General features: G+C 37.7%; 4 protein-coding genes across 4 annotated transcripts; all 4 read right to left on the bottom strand.

The window, feature by feature from the left end:
• Positions 1-2,482: 2,482 nt before the first annotated feature.
• Positions 2,483-3,843, bottom strand: LOC9319435. The gene has a single exon (XM_021031057.1). The coding sequence runs from the start codon at positions 3,663-3,665 to the stop codon at positions 2,718-2,720; it is 948 nt and encodes a 315-aa protein (XP_020886716.1). The 5' UTR covers positions 3,666-3,843; the 3' UTR covers positions 2,483-2,717.
• A 93-nt stretch (positions 3,844-3,936) lies between these two features.
• Positions 3,937-6,310, bottom strand: LOC9319434 (FRIGIDA-like protein 4a). Its single transcript, XM_021031041.1, has 3 exons — positions 5,295-6,310; positions 4,829-5,004; positions 3,937-4,734 (listed from the first exon to the last, which is right to left on the bottom strand). The coding sequence occupies exons 1-3, from the start codon at positions 6,202-6,204 to the stop codon at positions 4,225-4,227; spliced, it is 1,596 nt and encodes a 531-aa protein (XP_020886700.1). The 5' UTR covers positions 6,205-6,310; the 3' UTR covers positions 3,937-4,224.
• A 1,834-nt stretch (positions 6,311-8,144) lies between these two features.
• Positions 8,145-12,737, bottom strand: LOC9319433. Its single transcript, XM_002883320.2, has 3 exons — positions 11,691-12,737; positions 9,577-9,884; positions 8,145-8,775 (listed from the first exon to the last, which is right to left on the bottom strand). Exons 1-3 carry the CDS (start codon positions 12,563-12,565, stop codon positions 8,420-8,422), a joined length of 1,539 nt encoding a protein of 512 aa, XP_002883366.2. The 5' UTR covers positions 12,566-12,737; the 3' UTR covers positions 8,145-8,419.
• Positions 12,738-12,827: 90 nt separating this feature from the next.
• Positions 12,828-15,032, bottom strand: LOC9321570 (imidazoleglycerol-phosphate dehydratase 1, chloroplastic). Its single transcript, XM_021031060.1, has 8 exons — positions 14,703-15,032; positions 14,488-14,609; positions 14,238-14,342; positions 14,022-14,114; positions 13,844-13,918; positions 13,672-13,734; positions 13,444-13,553; positions 12,828-13,161 (listed from the first exon to the last, which is right to left on the bottom strand). The coding sequence occupies exons 1-8, from the start codon at positions 14,923-14,925 to the stop codon at positions 13,134-13,136; spliced, it is 819 nt and encodes a 272-aa protein (XP_020886719.1). The 5' UTR covers positions 14,926-15,032; the 3' UTR covers positions 12,828-13,133.
• Positions 15,033-15,321: the final 289 nt, after the last annotated feature.

Below are 15,321 nucleotides of genomic sequence, written 5' to 3'. Positions count from 1 at the left end.
CAATATACACGACCCGAGTTCGATTCCAGTGAAGTTAATTTTTTTTTTTTTTCTCTTCTTCTCCTTTGCTGATCTCTGGTTTTTTTTTTTTTACTCTCCTTCCCCGTCGTTGACCACCACCGTCCCAAAAATAATACTTCATCCAACCCATGAATAAGAACCTCCAATTCCTCTTCCAAATCGAGTAACAAATCGGTACACCCACACCATCAACCATCACCCTCGTATCTCCAACCATCATTTCACTCACCAAGCCTTTACAAACCCTAAACCTCTCATCCCTAATCGCAGAGGAGGATATTAGAGATTATATCTCTCCGGTTTAGTGTTGAATATAGTGTGATTATCTTTGGTTATCTATCATGTTTATAGTAGGTTATCTCTCTTAGTATTTAAGCTTTCTCTGTATCATATTTTACATTTAATGAAGGTTTCACGATTGTTGATAGAGAATAATTAAGAATTCCCAGCCTCGAAATCAACCTCCAATTGTAGCTATTTGAATTTGAATTCCCAATTTTCAGATATGAGGAAGGCGAAGAAGAGAAGAAGAAGAAGAGAAAAAAAAAAAAAAAAAAAGGAAGACAAAATTAGCTATGAGGACAACTCGAACCCAAGCTTACAACTTTCCGTTTAACAATAGACCACAACAACTTATTCACATAACCTTGTTAAACGATTGTATATATTAATTAACATATTTGAGTTTAATATTTAACGCCGTTAGTTAATTCCTTTACGTCCGTTAACGGCTGTTAATGTGCAGGTTTGATTATACCAATAATTTATATACAAAGTATTTTATGACCACGAATAATTAGTTGAGGTATCTTTATTCCAATCAAAAATAATTGGGCATTAAACGTCCAAATAAAAATTACTTTGGGTTTTTTTTGGGAATTTTCCCTTTAAACATATCTCCTTAAACGAAATGACGAGTAGACATATATTATCTCCTATTCTTCATTCTAGTACATACAATCACTATTATCTGTTTTTTTTTATCTTTAATCGAATAAGCAATGATGAGTAAAAACTGGCATTTCGAGAGTATCATGGTTTTGTATGAAATCAGTTAATCATCTTCTCTGATAGGCATTTGCATCTTCAGATTTAGTAAATGCAATTAGCATAGTTTGCGGTTAGGAAGAGGATTAGCAAACGTGAGACCGAGGCATGTTTGCTATGCATTTACGGTTGAACTGCGTTATACTCACTAAAGTGTTTGGAGTTCCCAGAGTTGATTTGAGTGGTTACAAAGTGATTTTCATCTCTCTTTTTGAGTTTTTATATTACCTCGTTTTATGTAGATGAGTTGTTTCAATTGTCGTGGTCATTTGGATCTGTTCAATGTACATATCCTGTTTTGTTTGTGCCAAGCACACTTGTCTTGTGTGTGGGTTGAAAAGTCATTTTCTAGCTTATTGTCGTACAATAGATTATTATCGGGGCTTGAATCTATTCTTTCATATTGTTCTTATGTTTGAGGATAATATCCGACAGTTTGAATTTTTTGATTTATCTTAATCTCCCTGATGATATAGCTGGTAAAGTAAATGCTTATTTTTATTGGTTCATCATTGGTTATACGCTTGATAAAGATGTCTCTGTATATGCAATAAGCTATAAACTGTTCTTGGATAATTGATAGTGGTGCCATAAGCCATGTTTGTTCTGACATGTCTTTTTTTAGTGAAACTGTTTCAGTTTCTAGGGTAAATGTCTCTTTACCTAATGATACTAGAGTGGCAATCACACACACTGGCATTCCTCCTTATTGCACAACCTTGACCAAACCATCATTCCTGTTATGGCTAGTATGACATATGCGATTTATGCAAAATCGTTTCGATGGAGCATTACAATGAGAAGGCGTTAGAAGAAGTTTTTGTTTTATGCTATGAATCACATTATGTGAACTTCTTATTCATGTTGACTTAGTCAAATGTAAGCTTATTCTAAATGTTGGCTTGGTCGTGATGTGTGTTGCTTAGTTACTATTACTAATGATGTAATCTTGATTCTGATAATTGAAATTTGAAAAAGGAAAAAAGTGATTTTCTTTGCACTGAAATACCTCCAAACCAAGATGGTGATCCTTGATGACGTTCAATGAAGATTATAACCTTTTTTTTTTTGTCAAAAATCTAGGGAAATTCCATATAAATGGATACATAGAAAGTCATCTGAATTCTGAAGTACATGGCCCAACAGTAACTATTTTTATTTGCAACAGTATCTTTTTTTTCATGGATTTATAGTAGTTACGATACAAAGTTTAATTGGGCAAGTCCAAATCCACAATCAATCCCATTTAGTATTATTCCATTATGAAAACAATTGTAAAATACTATTTTTCTTTTCTTTTTATATATTGAATCCCAAAATTGTTCTCATAATGAACCTTTTTTAATTTTTAGATAATATATGGGATTGCATGTATATTCTGCACAAAAGTTTATCTCCAAATTTCAATACAGATTTTCATGCAGACAAATTTATTTGGGATTTCAAGTATTAATGAAAATGGAGCAAAAAGGGAAATTTTCACCACAAATATACAACAAAAATTTCACTGGAAGAAATAAACATAAATTCCTTTGTCTCAAACAATTCAAAAACCGGAAGCACAAATGTGAAATCTTTTTACTTGTATTGAAAACCCCAAGTCCCAAACAAAGATTCACCAAACAAACAAAATAGAAAATTCCAGTCCTCTAGGCCATCATTAGATGACTAGTCTTCTTCTTGAGTTTCCTTTGCTTTAGCTTCACTTTAACATAAACACCATTATCAATAAGAGCTTGAAGCACAACCTGAAGCTTACCTTCGATTTTATCTCCTTTCCTAGGAGTGTATATAACGTCATGTATATCATCCTCCAAACATCTTTGAGCAAGGACTGCCCCAACCGCAGCGCAAGCTGCAGCGTTTCTAGTGGAACCAAGATCGAATTTCATGTCTTTCGAAATGGAATGAGCTACAGTGACAACTTTACTAGTCACCCTGTGAATCACACATGCTCGAACAGACTCCTTCGAGATGTATATGTCTAAGCAAAACGGGTAGTGAAAAGGCGCCGTGAGTTGGTTAAACGTAAACGTTCTTTCTCTCTTCCTCACAGCTGCATTAGGATGATCTGTTTCACCGGTAAATGAGTTAATCGTCGGCTCGTTTCTCTTCTTGTATTCCTCACGAACTTCCTTCTTATTATTCTTCTTCATCGTTGTTTCTTCTTCTTGGTTTTGCTCTCTCTTAACGTTCTTGTGTTGATTCTTGCGGTGGAAGTCGTAGTTGTATTCCTCGAATTCTTTTGAACCTCGATCAAGCTTGTAGAAAAGATCACCGCGAATTCTCATATTATCGATTTCATCATGATCAGGATCTTCATCATCGAGCATTGTTTCTCTTACTCCTTGTATTGTAACGGGAGAGTTTTTTGCAGTGTCTGCTTGGAACTGTCTCCAAGCTTGAGATAAAGATGATGAGACATGCCAAGCATCATCATCCACAGTTTCTATACCACAACCACTCAAACCAGCCACTGTATCCTTTCCACTTTCACTGTTGGAAAATCTCGAGGAGAAACAATTCCGTGCAGGTCGAAAAACAGAGGTGATATCCGGCATACGGATACACTTTCTCCTTAAAACCATCAAAGCCATTGAAGGAAAAGAGACCAATTCTAAAAACGTAAGTGAAAAATCAAACGGAATTTTCACAGAGACAAATCATCGAACACCTGGTGTGCAAGGTTGATAAAGAGAATGTTCTCACCACTGGCTTTGTATCTTGTACCGAAATTGAGTCACCACTTTGTTCAATGAAGAAGAAATGCAGTTGTCTTGTTCCAATGTTTAGAATTATGTATGATCAGAGACAGAACTGAGTGAAGAAGACAGAGATCGGAGAAGTTTGTGACAGAGAAGTTTGTCATTTGATTAAGAGAAAGATAGGTTTGTTGACTGAATATTAGACATTACAAAAGCTTGCGTTTTTTTTATATGTGATTAATAAACACACCAGAGGAGATATAGCTAAGTTACTAAGAGAGAAAGAGACTGTTAGGTCTGAGAAGAGATATTACAGACAAAAACGACGACGTAGAAAGACAATAGACCCAGAGAGAACACCGGAGTAGTAGCAGTTGTCACAGTATCAGTGATTGTTTGGTTATTACACTCATCTTCTTCCTTCTTGTTTTGTTGTCACACTGTCTCTAATTCAGTAGTAATGTTGCTGAGGGTGGAATTGGTGGTGTTGATGATGGTGCGGGTGGTAAACCGGAGGAGCTGGAGCAGGAACTGGACCATTGCAATAACCGTTGTATGCTGGGTAACCGATAGGAGAGCCTTGGTATGAGCCTGGGATGATTTCGGGAGAGTATGGATAAGGTGGGCTTCTGTTGCTGTAGACTGTTGTAGGTGGGGATGGGTAAGCTGCTGGTGAAGCGTATTGAGGAGAGTGAGAGGGTGATCTGATGAAAGGGAAGGAAGAGACGTATGCGTTTGTGATACGCCCGGCTTTGGCTGGTGGCATTGGACCGTTGTAGCTTGCTCGGGTTCTCTTGTTTGCGGGAACAGCTGCTGGTTTTCTCTTCTCGGTTTTGGTCTTCTCTAGCTGATCCAACCGCTTCTTGAGGTTCTCTGGAGGGAATTCTTCCTCGAGTTTGTACTCTTCTATGCATTTCAAGACCGCCTTAAGTGCTGATTGCTCCTTGCGCGCCACGAGATGCTTAGCAAGAGGAAGACATTCAATATTAGAGATTCACAAATAAAAATGTTTAGTAGGGACAGAAATGATTAGATGCTACGAAATGAGTAGATACCGTAGGTCGGCCAGTATTGCTAGATTCCTCCATGATAGATGCTGCTGACTTCTTTGCGTCCCTTAGATAAGCTTTGAGCAAAGGAACAGGAGGAAACTTATCCACAAGGCCAACTTCATAAGTAAAATGAACAGCATCAAGCTGTTGTCCCCTGCTGATTAATTCTTCAATCATGTCTGTGGACAGCACAACAACTCGTAAGCTCAGATATTAAATAACGAGATACAGAGTAAAAGGCTTCAACTTCACACAGCCTATGGTCAGTTCTAGTCAATAACACCACAATCTATACCATACAATACAACGTTTGCCAGAAATTCTCCACGCAACTTTAAAATTCGCTTATCAACCCGTAAACTATTTGTACCCTACGAAAACTATACATCTGCAAAATATGACCTCACTAGTCACAATGAGCTTGCCAGGATCAAAACCAAAAGGTAAAAGATTAAAGCTTTAGGCTTACCAGGCATTTGATCACCCAAACCAACAGAAACAGCAAGCTTAGGCATCTGTTTACGCCACGCAGATCCAACGACAAGCTTTCTATACAAAGCAAGATCTTCACTTTTAACAATTCCAAATGTAACAAGGTGCTGCAGAAACGTATGCACATCAGGAGTCTTCACATTTTCTATCCTTCCTCTCTCTTCCAAGCTCGCCTTCCACGTCTCAGCTATCTCCTTAGCCTTCTCCTTAACGCTCGGAGTAACAAGCAACCTCGATTTCCCAATCACTGGATCAACCATTACAGGTGTTAAACTCTCTAGAATCACAACACAAGCCCATCCATAATCATTGCTCACTTTATCTCCTCTTTTATCCACCGGAAAAACCTCAGATATCGCTTCAAGCACTAACATCGCCGGATCTACACAATCAACCAACGCCGCCGGAATTTTTGACCGGAGATTCTCCAATTCCTTCTTTCTCGCCGTCACAAAGTTCCAAAACCCTCTCGCATCCATTTTAAGACATAGAGATTTCAACGCAGAGAGAAGCCCTTCTTCATCGTCAACCTCACCGGAATCATCATTAGAACCATCACCACCATCTCTAGCTTTCTCTAACGATTCAAGAGCAGCTCTAGCTCGTTCCCCAACTTTCCCAGCTACGATCTCAACGCTATGGTCGATTGTTACCTCTCTACGCTTCAGAGACTCAAGCGAGGTCTGAGTCTGATTGTCTAGCGTTTCAATCATCTGCTTCAACGCTTCAGATTTCTTCATCAGATTCTGCTCTAAAGAAGTGAAGTGATCGGAGAGCTCTTGCCATAGAAGAGTACAGCTTGTCATCAACGACGTCTGTTTCTGAAACTCCTCGAAACTCGGCTGAGCTAACTCAGTCAACTCGCCTGGATCGGGGACTGACCCCATCGCCGGAATCTAAAAAAGCTCAAACTCCGTCGATTTGATTGATACAGAGAAGAACAAACTCAAGAGAGAGAGAGAGAGAGAGAGAGTGAAATTGAAGAAACCCTAGAAATGGGGAAAAAGTAAAGAGACGAAGAAGAAGATAAGAGACAAAAGAAACAGTGACGTGGACAACTCGAAACAGCGACACGTCTCAGTGGAGTCTGATTAAAGGCGCGATTATTACATCCTCTTCTATATTGCGCCGTCGACGCGTAGGTTATCGTGATATGCGTAGGATACTAGAGTTGGGTGATGACGTGGTAATAATAAGTATTACTACTAGGCTTTGCTTTATTTTCGTATAAAGAAGAAAAAAAAGGTGAAAGAGATAAGTGGGCCAAGCCCACTGACCACCACATGCGTTGAGTCGGAAACCAGTGAAGCATTGCCGGTAAAATTTATAAACACACGAAATTGAATAATAAAAACTATATAGTATATAAAAAAAAATGTTTGTTATAACTAATATGAAATTCTTTGTGTAGTAGTATAATGTAAGAAGAACAATGCATGTGTTTTGAAGAAAAGGCTGTAATGAAATCAGGGCACGCGTGATAAATCTTAAGACGTGATAATGAAGCAACCACAAAGAATATTCATTAGTACATATATAAAACTAATCTTCGTACTATGTTTTAATATCTTTGTGATATCAAAACAGAAGAATAGAATAAAAACGAAATTTTGAATTTGGTTTTATTAAAGCTATTGCTTTTTTGACATCATTGGAATCATACAAACCTTTTTTCTGTGGATATGTAGAAAATGTTAAGCGGGACAGTGACATATAACCCATTATTGAGGGAAAATATCCCTACTCTTTTAGACCTCTTGCTATTAGAGTATCATTTTATAATTATAAAAAGGTTAAACATTACAAAATTAGAATGAGACGAAATATGAAACTGACGGCTAAGACTTATTTATATAATTAAATGGGTCCGAAATGGCCGACTACAAATTAACCGCCGATTACTGTTTACGCTTTATAGGAAAAGTGAGGAGAGAAATTTGAAAATGTGAAGGGAGAATAATGATTTAAATTTATGCATTGATTTGACCTTAGTCTAGCTAGTCTTATAGTAATATGATTATGACAATTGCACAATCTAGATGCTTTTTAATGGTGTTTTATTCTTATAGTGCATGTAAACTACTTTGTCCTACATATTGTACATTCATAAAATTATATTCTAGTTGTTGTGATAGTGGCCAAACTATGATCATATATGTTATATTAACATTAAACAATAAAATGGTGAAAATTTAATATCCACCAATAATGATAGTGCTTGATTACTTTCATAAAAAAGTTATTAAGGTTTCTTTATCATACGGCCTAAACAGCAGCTGATTAAACTTCCTTAACCAAACGTGTATATTGGTAAGCCAGAGAGAACCAAAGATTTGAATGAATACAGGAAATAAAGTTTGTCAGAACACTTTATACCTAACTTGTCAATTAAAAGTTTAAAACAGTCATAAATAAAGACTAAACAAAATTTATGTAGTGGTTAGTTCCAAAGCCCCACAAAATACAAGTCTTCTTATCTGATGTTTTTTTGTTTTCATACCAATTTTTAATTTTTTAAAAAGTAGAAGCTACCTAGCTAAACTAAACACCACCATTGTTATCACCAATCTAAGGTACCCAAAAACACAAAGGTACCAGAGAGCAAACAAAAACACTAACTCAATGTCATAGACATCAGTACAAAGGCACTAAGGTATCATTGTTTGGTTGGTTTAATACTCTCATTTTGATAGGCATGTCAGTGAGCAACAAACCCTTTCTTTGGCTGGCTAAAGCCTAAAGAGCAAGCAGGAACCACTATTCCAAAGGATCACATAGAACAAGGAAAGAAGAACGAACATAAAAGAATCAACAGGGACATCAAAAGCATCAAGCAACTAACACAATATACTTCTAAGGGTGTTGGTAAAGAGAAGCTTGTATATATCAGGTTCAACCGATATTAGTCTATGCAATATGAACACCGAAACAAAGGATCAAAGAGACCAAGACATTCATCTATAAATTATGAAAAAAAAAAACACACCAAACTTTTCTTTCCTCCTTTCAAGTTTTTGAGCTTGCGACTAAGAATCCAGATTCAATAGGCAACAAATACCTCGAAAGTAAAGTGTACCTTTTGTGGGAAGAGAGACCTATAATTTACTTTTTTCCTGTGAGTTCTCTAAGGCTCTCGATTGTGGTCTTCTTCCTTGTATCCATATCGACTTTGTCCAAGTCCGTTACAGTCGCAAGATAACCATAAAAGATCCTCTTTTTCTCACCCGTCCTCCCATCAACCTCGACAAGACTAGGGTTTTTCTCATCATCTTTGCTAGGAGTGCGTGTTTGTACCCTCCCCCAACTCTTACGCCCACGGTTTATCTTCTCAAAATATTCTGCCATTCTCATAGCTTCCCTGAGCCCTGAATCGTCTCCCGCAAACTTGAACAATGTAATTCCCAAATGACCCTCTCTTCCATACAGTGACTTTGATTTCCCACCAGTGAGTCCTAGTTCTGTAATTATATATAGACATCAAAATGAAGGCAGACAAAATGTGTCATTGAGTGTTGTTACATGATATAGGCTAATAACTAGATACATGTACTTGCACACCCATCATTAGCCTAACCACATTGAACATTTTGGAACCTACTATGACACACCACAAGTTCTGAAAATAGAAGCTGAGATCCCTAGAGAAAAGACTGGAGAAGATGGTGGCCCAACAAAGTTCTGTTAAAGAAGCTTAGATACTTCTTACACCATTGTTGCCTAGATCTGATATTGTAATTATTCTACGCTAAGTAATAGCAACTTTTGATTCACAAAATCACAGAGAAACATGGGAGAGAAATGGGAAGGGGTGTAAGTAAAGTGAAGGCTTTTACTGAGAAGGTATGTCAGATGATAATTGAATCATGTTAGTTTCCAGACTCTTACTTAAAAATACCTGTTTGGGCATCTATCTAGTGTTAGCAGAACAAAGAGAGGGATTTGGACCTTGACCTTACTTCTAAAAGATCAAGGAGATGATCATTGTGGCAAAAAGTCAGGGATAACATAGATATGCCACATCATTAAGATTATTGTATCCGGAAATCATCTCTAAGGCTCCGGGTCTAAATCCAATTGACTAAGATAACCTACTTTAGTACTTTACAAGCACATCTCTAAAATGGAGGGGAGAAAAAAGGAAAAGAGAGAAGAGAATCCTAAGGTGCGGATTAACCAATGCAAGATTCATGAACTGTTCCAGATTGTTCTGTGCAGGTATGTAAACGCAAGAATAAGGAATGAAAGGCCGCATGTTATACCTCTAATTCTGTTATCCATTGTTTTGTTTCCAAAGCCTTCCATGCGCCCTTCTTTACCCTTCCCTGTACTGGTGTTATGAACAATAACATGAGGTGGCCAAATAATCAGCTGGGCTTGATTGATTGCTGCCTCTTCAGCAGGTAGATTCTGGTATGCCTTTGAATTATCAGGAGCCTTCGAGAAATTCCATCCCATCAATACACAGAGAGCTTTGTGTAGGCCTAAGTGATGCACGCGTGAGCTAGCATCACCCGAACAGTATGTGTGCATTACCAAACTATGTGTATCCTGGACGTCTTTAGAAGGCCTGTGTTTTAGCATAAGTCGAATTGGAAACACTCATTCAGATTCACCATACAAATACCACATACAAGTCTGAGGTATTAAACTCAAGCAAATCAGAATCATGCAGTTAAGACTCTTCAATGTGGACACTAAAGACTATTGAATATACACTCTTACATGATTAAATGTGCAAAGCCACATCCACATATCAGCTTAGTAGGCAATCAACAAGAATCAAATGTAGATGAGATAATCCAATTCTAAACTTAAGCTAAGACTAGGGGTAATAACTAATAAGTGATGCACAGATAACATATAAACATACAAAAAAACATAAACCTCTGCGCAATTATGAGGAGTAACCATCATAACATAGCAGAAGAGTTGAAGAATGTGAAAGATGAAAACGAATGAATTAGAGAACTTTATCATAAGCTTTCTACATCCAAACAAGCTTATTCTGTGACACAAAATATCATTCAAAATAGACTAGTTGCTACTAAAGCCTATTAACCTAGCATCCTTGACATTGATTGAAATGGTCATCAAATTGACCATTTACTCATCATGCCAAATTAATTGACAACCTCCATCTAATTAGATCAAGCTAGAACAAAGAAATATAAAGTTAGATATCTCAATCCCCTAAAGAGTTATGAACAAGAAGTCGATCAACTTAACATGCTGGATTCACGAAGAAAGTTCTAAAAATCACAAGTACGAGTAAAGAATGCTACGCATACGCTCAATACCAGATGCATGGTGCAGAGACTTCATGATCTGACCATAAGCAGGTAGATTAAAACGGAAAAAAGAATATGCCCAACTCAGATTCCAAGTTGGCTTACTACTGATAATCGAGAGCTGATTTTGAAGGTCACCCACACATACCAAAGAACTGAACGATGATTAGGAAAACTGAAAAGTAACCACTTATTTGATAATCTATTCAAAATAAGAGTAATCCTAAGAAGGATAAACAGTAAGCAAGTTGGATGACCATCAAAAACCAATTAACAAAGATATATCAGTACGCTAAATCTAAACAGCTGCGAAAAAATACCATTACATTGAATTCAGAAGATAAAAATATGCATGCATAACGCAAGGATAACGAGGGACATAAAAAAAAACATTGAATAAGCTGTGGAACGAAGATTAAAACAATTGAGATGCAAGATTAGTTCCACAAATAATACCAATTATTATGGATCAAAATAGAATTTAACCCTAATGCCTACAGACTGCAGTATAAAACCCACAACCTTTTGCTGCTTTAAGGCCAGCCAAAAAAGTAACAGCACAAAAGTAGCCGCGGGAGCAGTGGGTACAAAGAAAATAAGGACTAAGTTGAATGATACCTAATATCTAAGTAAAACAGTTAACTTAAATATTCTAAGAGGCTTATCGACAGGCAATGAACCCCAGTCATAGTATACACTTATATGCAAGTTAGAGTATTATTAAAGCAAAAATTCCAGTAATGATAAATACATCGTAAAAGAGGAAGACAATCAATGGGAAGCTAACATACTAATCACCATTCAGCAGCTTATCACAAATTGAACACATTTTGCTAAAATCACAACCACTTAAAGCATGTCAAGATAAGTTTAATACTGTGAACAAGTTAACATACTAATCATACAGGTGTAAAGACAATATAAATTAGTGTTCTCTCTTACTTTCTTCATGTTCATTTAGCGTTCTAAGACATATAAGACCAATTAAAGAAACCATCAAGAACAAGGCAACTAGAGTCTCCAACACAAGCAAACTAAACTGAATCAAAAAACAAACACAAAAGTCAGATTGAAACCCATCAAACCTGCCACAAACGAGACACTGAAGCCGCCCTTTTCTCCCATTCTCCAAGTAGTTCTTCTTCTCTGTCGGATCCTCGAAAACTCGCTTAACAAAACTCAAAAACGATTTCTTTAGTGCAATCTGGTCAACCAATAGACCTCCATTGTCATGCCTACTTGATCCTATCCGCATATGCTTAGCTGCTCTACCATCTTCTCCAACATCCCTAAGAAACGGACTACTACTCGTACCAGCCATAAGTGATTGATCATTAGGATTCGCATACTGCATAAAATGCTGTCTTTGTCTCAGCATCTCAGCTCTCTCGTCTCTCCTATCAATCTCTTCTTCACCCGGATATTTCCGTTTCATCCGCTGATCTCGAAACTCTTCCGGGTAAAAGGGAGGGAATCTACCAAATTCCGGTCCAGCTAGTCGACTCTGAGGAGGAAAATCCTGGTAATTAGGAGGAAGAGCGAAGTAGGAACGGACACTACCATCAGCGAGAACAATTGTGCGCCGCTCAAGCATATGGAATCCATACGTCGGTGGAGGAGGAGGACCTAGCGCCGCAGATGAATCAGGGAAAGGAAACGGAGCCATTGGCCGTGAAGATGATGGAGCTGATGGATTTGGATGATTCTGATTGGATTGTTTCGGAATCGGAGCTAGCTTAGGAGAAAAATTAGGCTTCGGAAGTTTCTTATCGGCGATTTTCTGGCCACCTGTCGTCGGTTTGCTTTCTTTTTTGTTGTTGTTACTGGTTCCACCATCGTTGTTAGTCGAATTCAAACGAGGTTTATGGTTCTGTGAAGAGGAAACTGCAGCGGTGGGAGCGGAAGTTGCCGGAGGCTTGTTCGTCGATGACTTGGCGTTGTTGTTGTTGTTCCCGACCATCTTCAATGGCCTTGGGGTTTTGGGATCGTGAATCTGCTTCTTCTACCTTGAGAAGGAATCTGTGTCTGCTATGGAAAAATCGTAAAGGGAAGGTTTTCAAAGAAGAGAGTAGTATATAGAGAGAGATTAGGGATTAGATCAAAATCATTGAAGTCCAAAGAGAGAGGGAAATATTCTCTGGAAACTCTTAAACGCAGTCGTTTTGCTTCTTTTTTTTTTGGTGTAAATGTTAAGATGCCAAACGCAGTCGTTTTTGTTTTTGTTTTTTTGTATGTAAATGTTAAGATTCAAAACGCAGTCGTTTTTGTCAATATAGTAAAAACTAAAAAGAGAACATTGGATTATCTCACAGTAAGTTCTCACTTCTCAGTTGATGATACAGCAATGGTAAGAGATTCTGAACTGTGTGATCTTCACTCTATTTTCACATTTTGCTCTTTGCGATTCTGCAATGGAACAGTAAGATCCAACAGGCTTGGCATTTGGCAACATAAGAAAATCGACCATGGTTCAGGAACTCGACAATGAAGTATGAATTTGGGAACTGTCTTGTGTGTTTGCTCAGCTCTCAAGATCGTGACAAGACTCCTTTTGAACTGCAAATACCAAAAACCATCACGCATCAAACGCGCTTTCCAATGATATACATTCTTCACATCCCGAAAACTAATCTCTCAAGACAAGAAAGATGCATCCTCCGGATCCACAAAAAGTATATACTTTCAAACAGAAGTATGAATTAATAATTTTTCGTTTTAACATACACGATTTTCTCTTCTATTTTTTTTTGTATGCAATGACTCTTGCATTCTAGTATATGTTATCTATCCTTTGTGTGTGTGTAGAATGTAGTTCAAGAAAAAGAGGATAAGTCAAACCTTGGTATCGTCCCACCACGACGTGGATCATCCTCTGTTGCTTGTCGTAGAGCCCTGGCAAAGGCCTTAAAGGTCGCCTCTATTATGTGATGAGAGTTTTCACCAGCAAGCTGTTAGTATCAAAAAAAATATTAAACCGGACATGAAAAGTTTGCCAAGCAGATCATAGAAGAAATTAATGAAATTGTATGATCTTGTTTGCTTTTTGAAGATTCGAATCACAAGTACCTGCTGAATGTGAAGTGTCATACCAGAAGTATTCACCAACGACTGGAAGAAGTGCTCCACCAACTACATATAGAAAGGTTTTACAAATTTTAGCAACACTTTCAATGATTACTAAACAAGGAATAACACAAATAAACCCAAAAGAGGAAAAATCCAGGAGTGAAGAAAGAACCTGAGTGTCATAAGTTCCAACTCTCTGGGTTGGAATCTCCAAGTTGTAACCAAGATATGGTCGACCAGACAAGTCCTGCAGGAAATTTTTGTTCACTATAAGCAGTAAGAAAGTTTGGTAGACATCCAGTAAGGAGAACATAAACAAGATGCAAACAAAAGTTTCACAATTTTTATACCAAGGAAACATGTATAAGCGCTTCATCTAAAGGAGCGGTGAAGTCACCAAACCGGTTAATCCCTTTACGCTCACCAAGGGCCTTTAACAAAGCCTAGAGAATAAACAAACACAGAGATCTCATCACAACACAATTTCCTTAGGAGAAAACAACATACGGTTGCTCATAGCTCATAAGAGCCGATAAGAAGGCTGAAAAGAAGATGGCAACACTTACTGTTCCAATGGCAAGAGCTATATCTTCATTAGTGTGATGATCATCAATATGAACATCACCAGTAGCTCTAACGTGCACATCAAACAATCCATGTGAAGCAAGTTGCTAAACCAAGACAGACAAAGAGTGAAACACACAAACATTAACCAACTTCTAATAATTCACTAAAATCGTCTGTTTTAAGCTCTCTTCCAATGAAAACTGAAGAAAGCAAAATCCAAGACAAAAAGGTTTAAAGGCAAAGACTTGCATCTAACATATGGTCAAGAAAAGGAATTCCAGTACAACTATCAGCAACTCCAGTGCCATCCAAATTAATCTTCACTGAAACATTCGTTTCCTTTGTTACTCTCTTTACTTCTCCAATTCGAGCTGATTGAGAATTAAAAACGACGACTTTGAGTAAGAAAACATAAAAAAAAACAATGAGCTTCAATCTCAGCCATATCTAGATCCAAAACCAACCTAATTCGATAGAGGAAGAAGAAGCAGAAGTAGCCTGAGAAACGTTTTTAATGGGAGAAGAAGCGAAGGATTGAGATTCCATCCGCAAAAATCGAGGAATAGAAGCAGAAGACACGATTATTGCTCGACGAGGAAGTAAATCTATAAACCCGAGCTTAGGTCTGAGAAGCTGAACGGCGGAGGAGGAGTGGCCAAATATGGCGGATGCAGACGACAGCTCCATTTTGTTGGCAGCGGAAAGAAGAAGACTGACGACGCTTTGATTCTCCTCCTTTGAGCTAATTCAGAATCTTTACTTATAACCGAACCAAACCGGTACATTAGAACCGATAAATAATTCGATCATTTTCGGTTAACTGAAATTTTGATGTATGTTAGTTATTATTATAACCGGTCTAAGACAAATATGATCTGGTATTGACTAGATTTGGCTCAACCAAGGTAAAGAAACCAACCCGAACCATGGAGAGACCCATACAATCAAAATGGAGTTTGACCCGGTTTGACACTTGGAAAATGACAACTACAACACCAAGTGCTTCAAACTTCAAAGACATTGTTTCAGTAGCAGTCACAAACCGGGTCACTTTGTGTTGTGCTAAACACACGAGACAATAAT

Source organism: Arabidopsis lyrata (assembly GCF_000004255.2).
Source record: "Arabidopsis lyrata subsp. lyrata unplaced genomic scaffold ARALYscaffold_3, whole genome shotgun sequence".
Classification (NCBI taxonomy): Eukaryota; Viridiplantae; Streptophyta; class Magnoliopsida; order Brassicales; family Brassicaceae; genus Arabidopsis; species Arabidopsis lyrata.
This window is presented reverse-complemented; position numbering and strand designations above follow the sequence as displayed.

What these genes read in the sequence shown, in the direction of transcription:
- LOC9319435 (XM_021031057.1), bottom strand. Translation starts at nt 3,665, where the DNA reads ATGGCTTTGATGGTTTTAAGGAGAAAGTGTATCCGTATGCCGGATATC.
- LOC9319434 (XM_021031041.1), bottom strand. Translation starts at nt 6,204, where the DNA reads ATGGGGTCAGTCCCCGATCCAGGCGAGTTGACTGAGTTAGCTCAGCCG. An exon ending in TTTGGGTGATCAAATGCCTG is followed by an intron (nt 5,005 to 5,294) that starts GTAAGCCTAAAG and finishes TGCTGTCCACAG; the next exon opens with ACATGATTGAAGAATTAATC. An exon ending in GCAATACTGGCCGACCTACG is followed by an intron (nt 4,735 to 4,828) that starts GTATCTACTCAT and finishes CCTCTTGCTAAG; the next exon opens with CATCTCGTGGCGCGCAAGGA.
- LOC9319433 (XM_002883320.2), bottom strand. Translation starts at nt 12,565, where the DNA reads ATGGTCGGGAACAACAACAACAACGCCAAGTCATCGACGAACAAGCCT. An exon ending in CAGTGTCTCGTTTGTGGCAG is followed by an intron (nt 9,885 to 11,690) that starts GTTTGATGGGTT and finishes GCTAAAACACAG; the next exon opens with GCCTTCTAAAGACGTCCAGG. An exon ending in AATGGATAACAGAATTAGAG is followed by an intron (nt 8,776 to 9,576) that starts GTATAACATGCG and finishes ATATAATTACAG; the next exon opens with AACTAGGACTCACTGGTGGG.
- LOC9321570 (XM_021031060.1), bottom strand. Translation starts at nt 14,925, where the DNA reads ATGGAGCTGTCGTCTGCATCCGCCATATTTGGCCACTCCTCCTCCGCC. An exon ending in TTCTTCCTCTATCGAATTAG is followed by an intron (nt 14,610 to 14,702) that starts GTTGGTTTTGGA and finishes ATTCTCAATCAG; the next exon opens with CTCGAATTGGAGAAGTAAAG. An exon ending in TAGCTCTTGCCATTGGAACA is followed by an intron (nt 14,115 to 14,237) that starts GTAAGTGTTGCC and finishes TTTATTCTCTAG; the next exon opens with GCTTTGTTAAAGGCCCTTGG.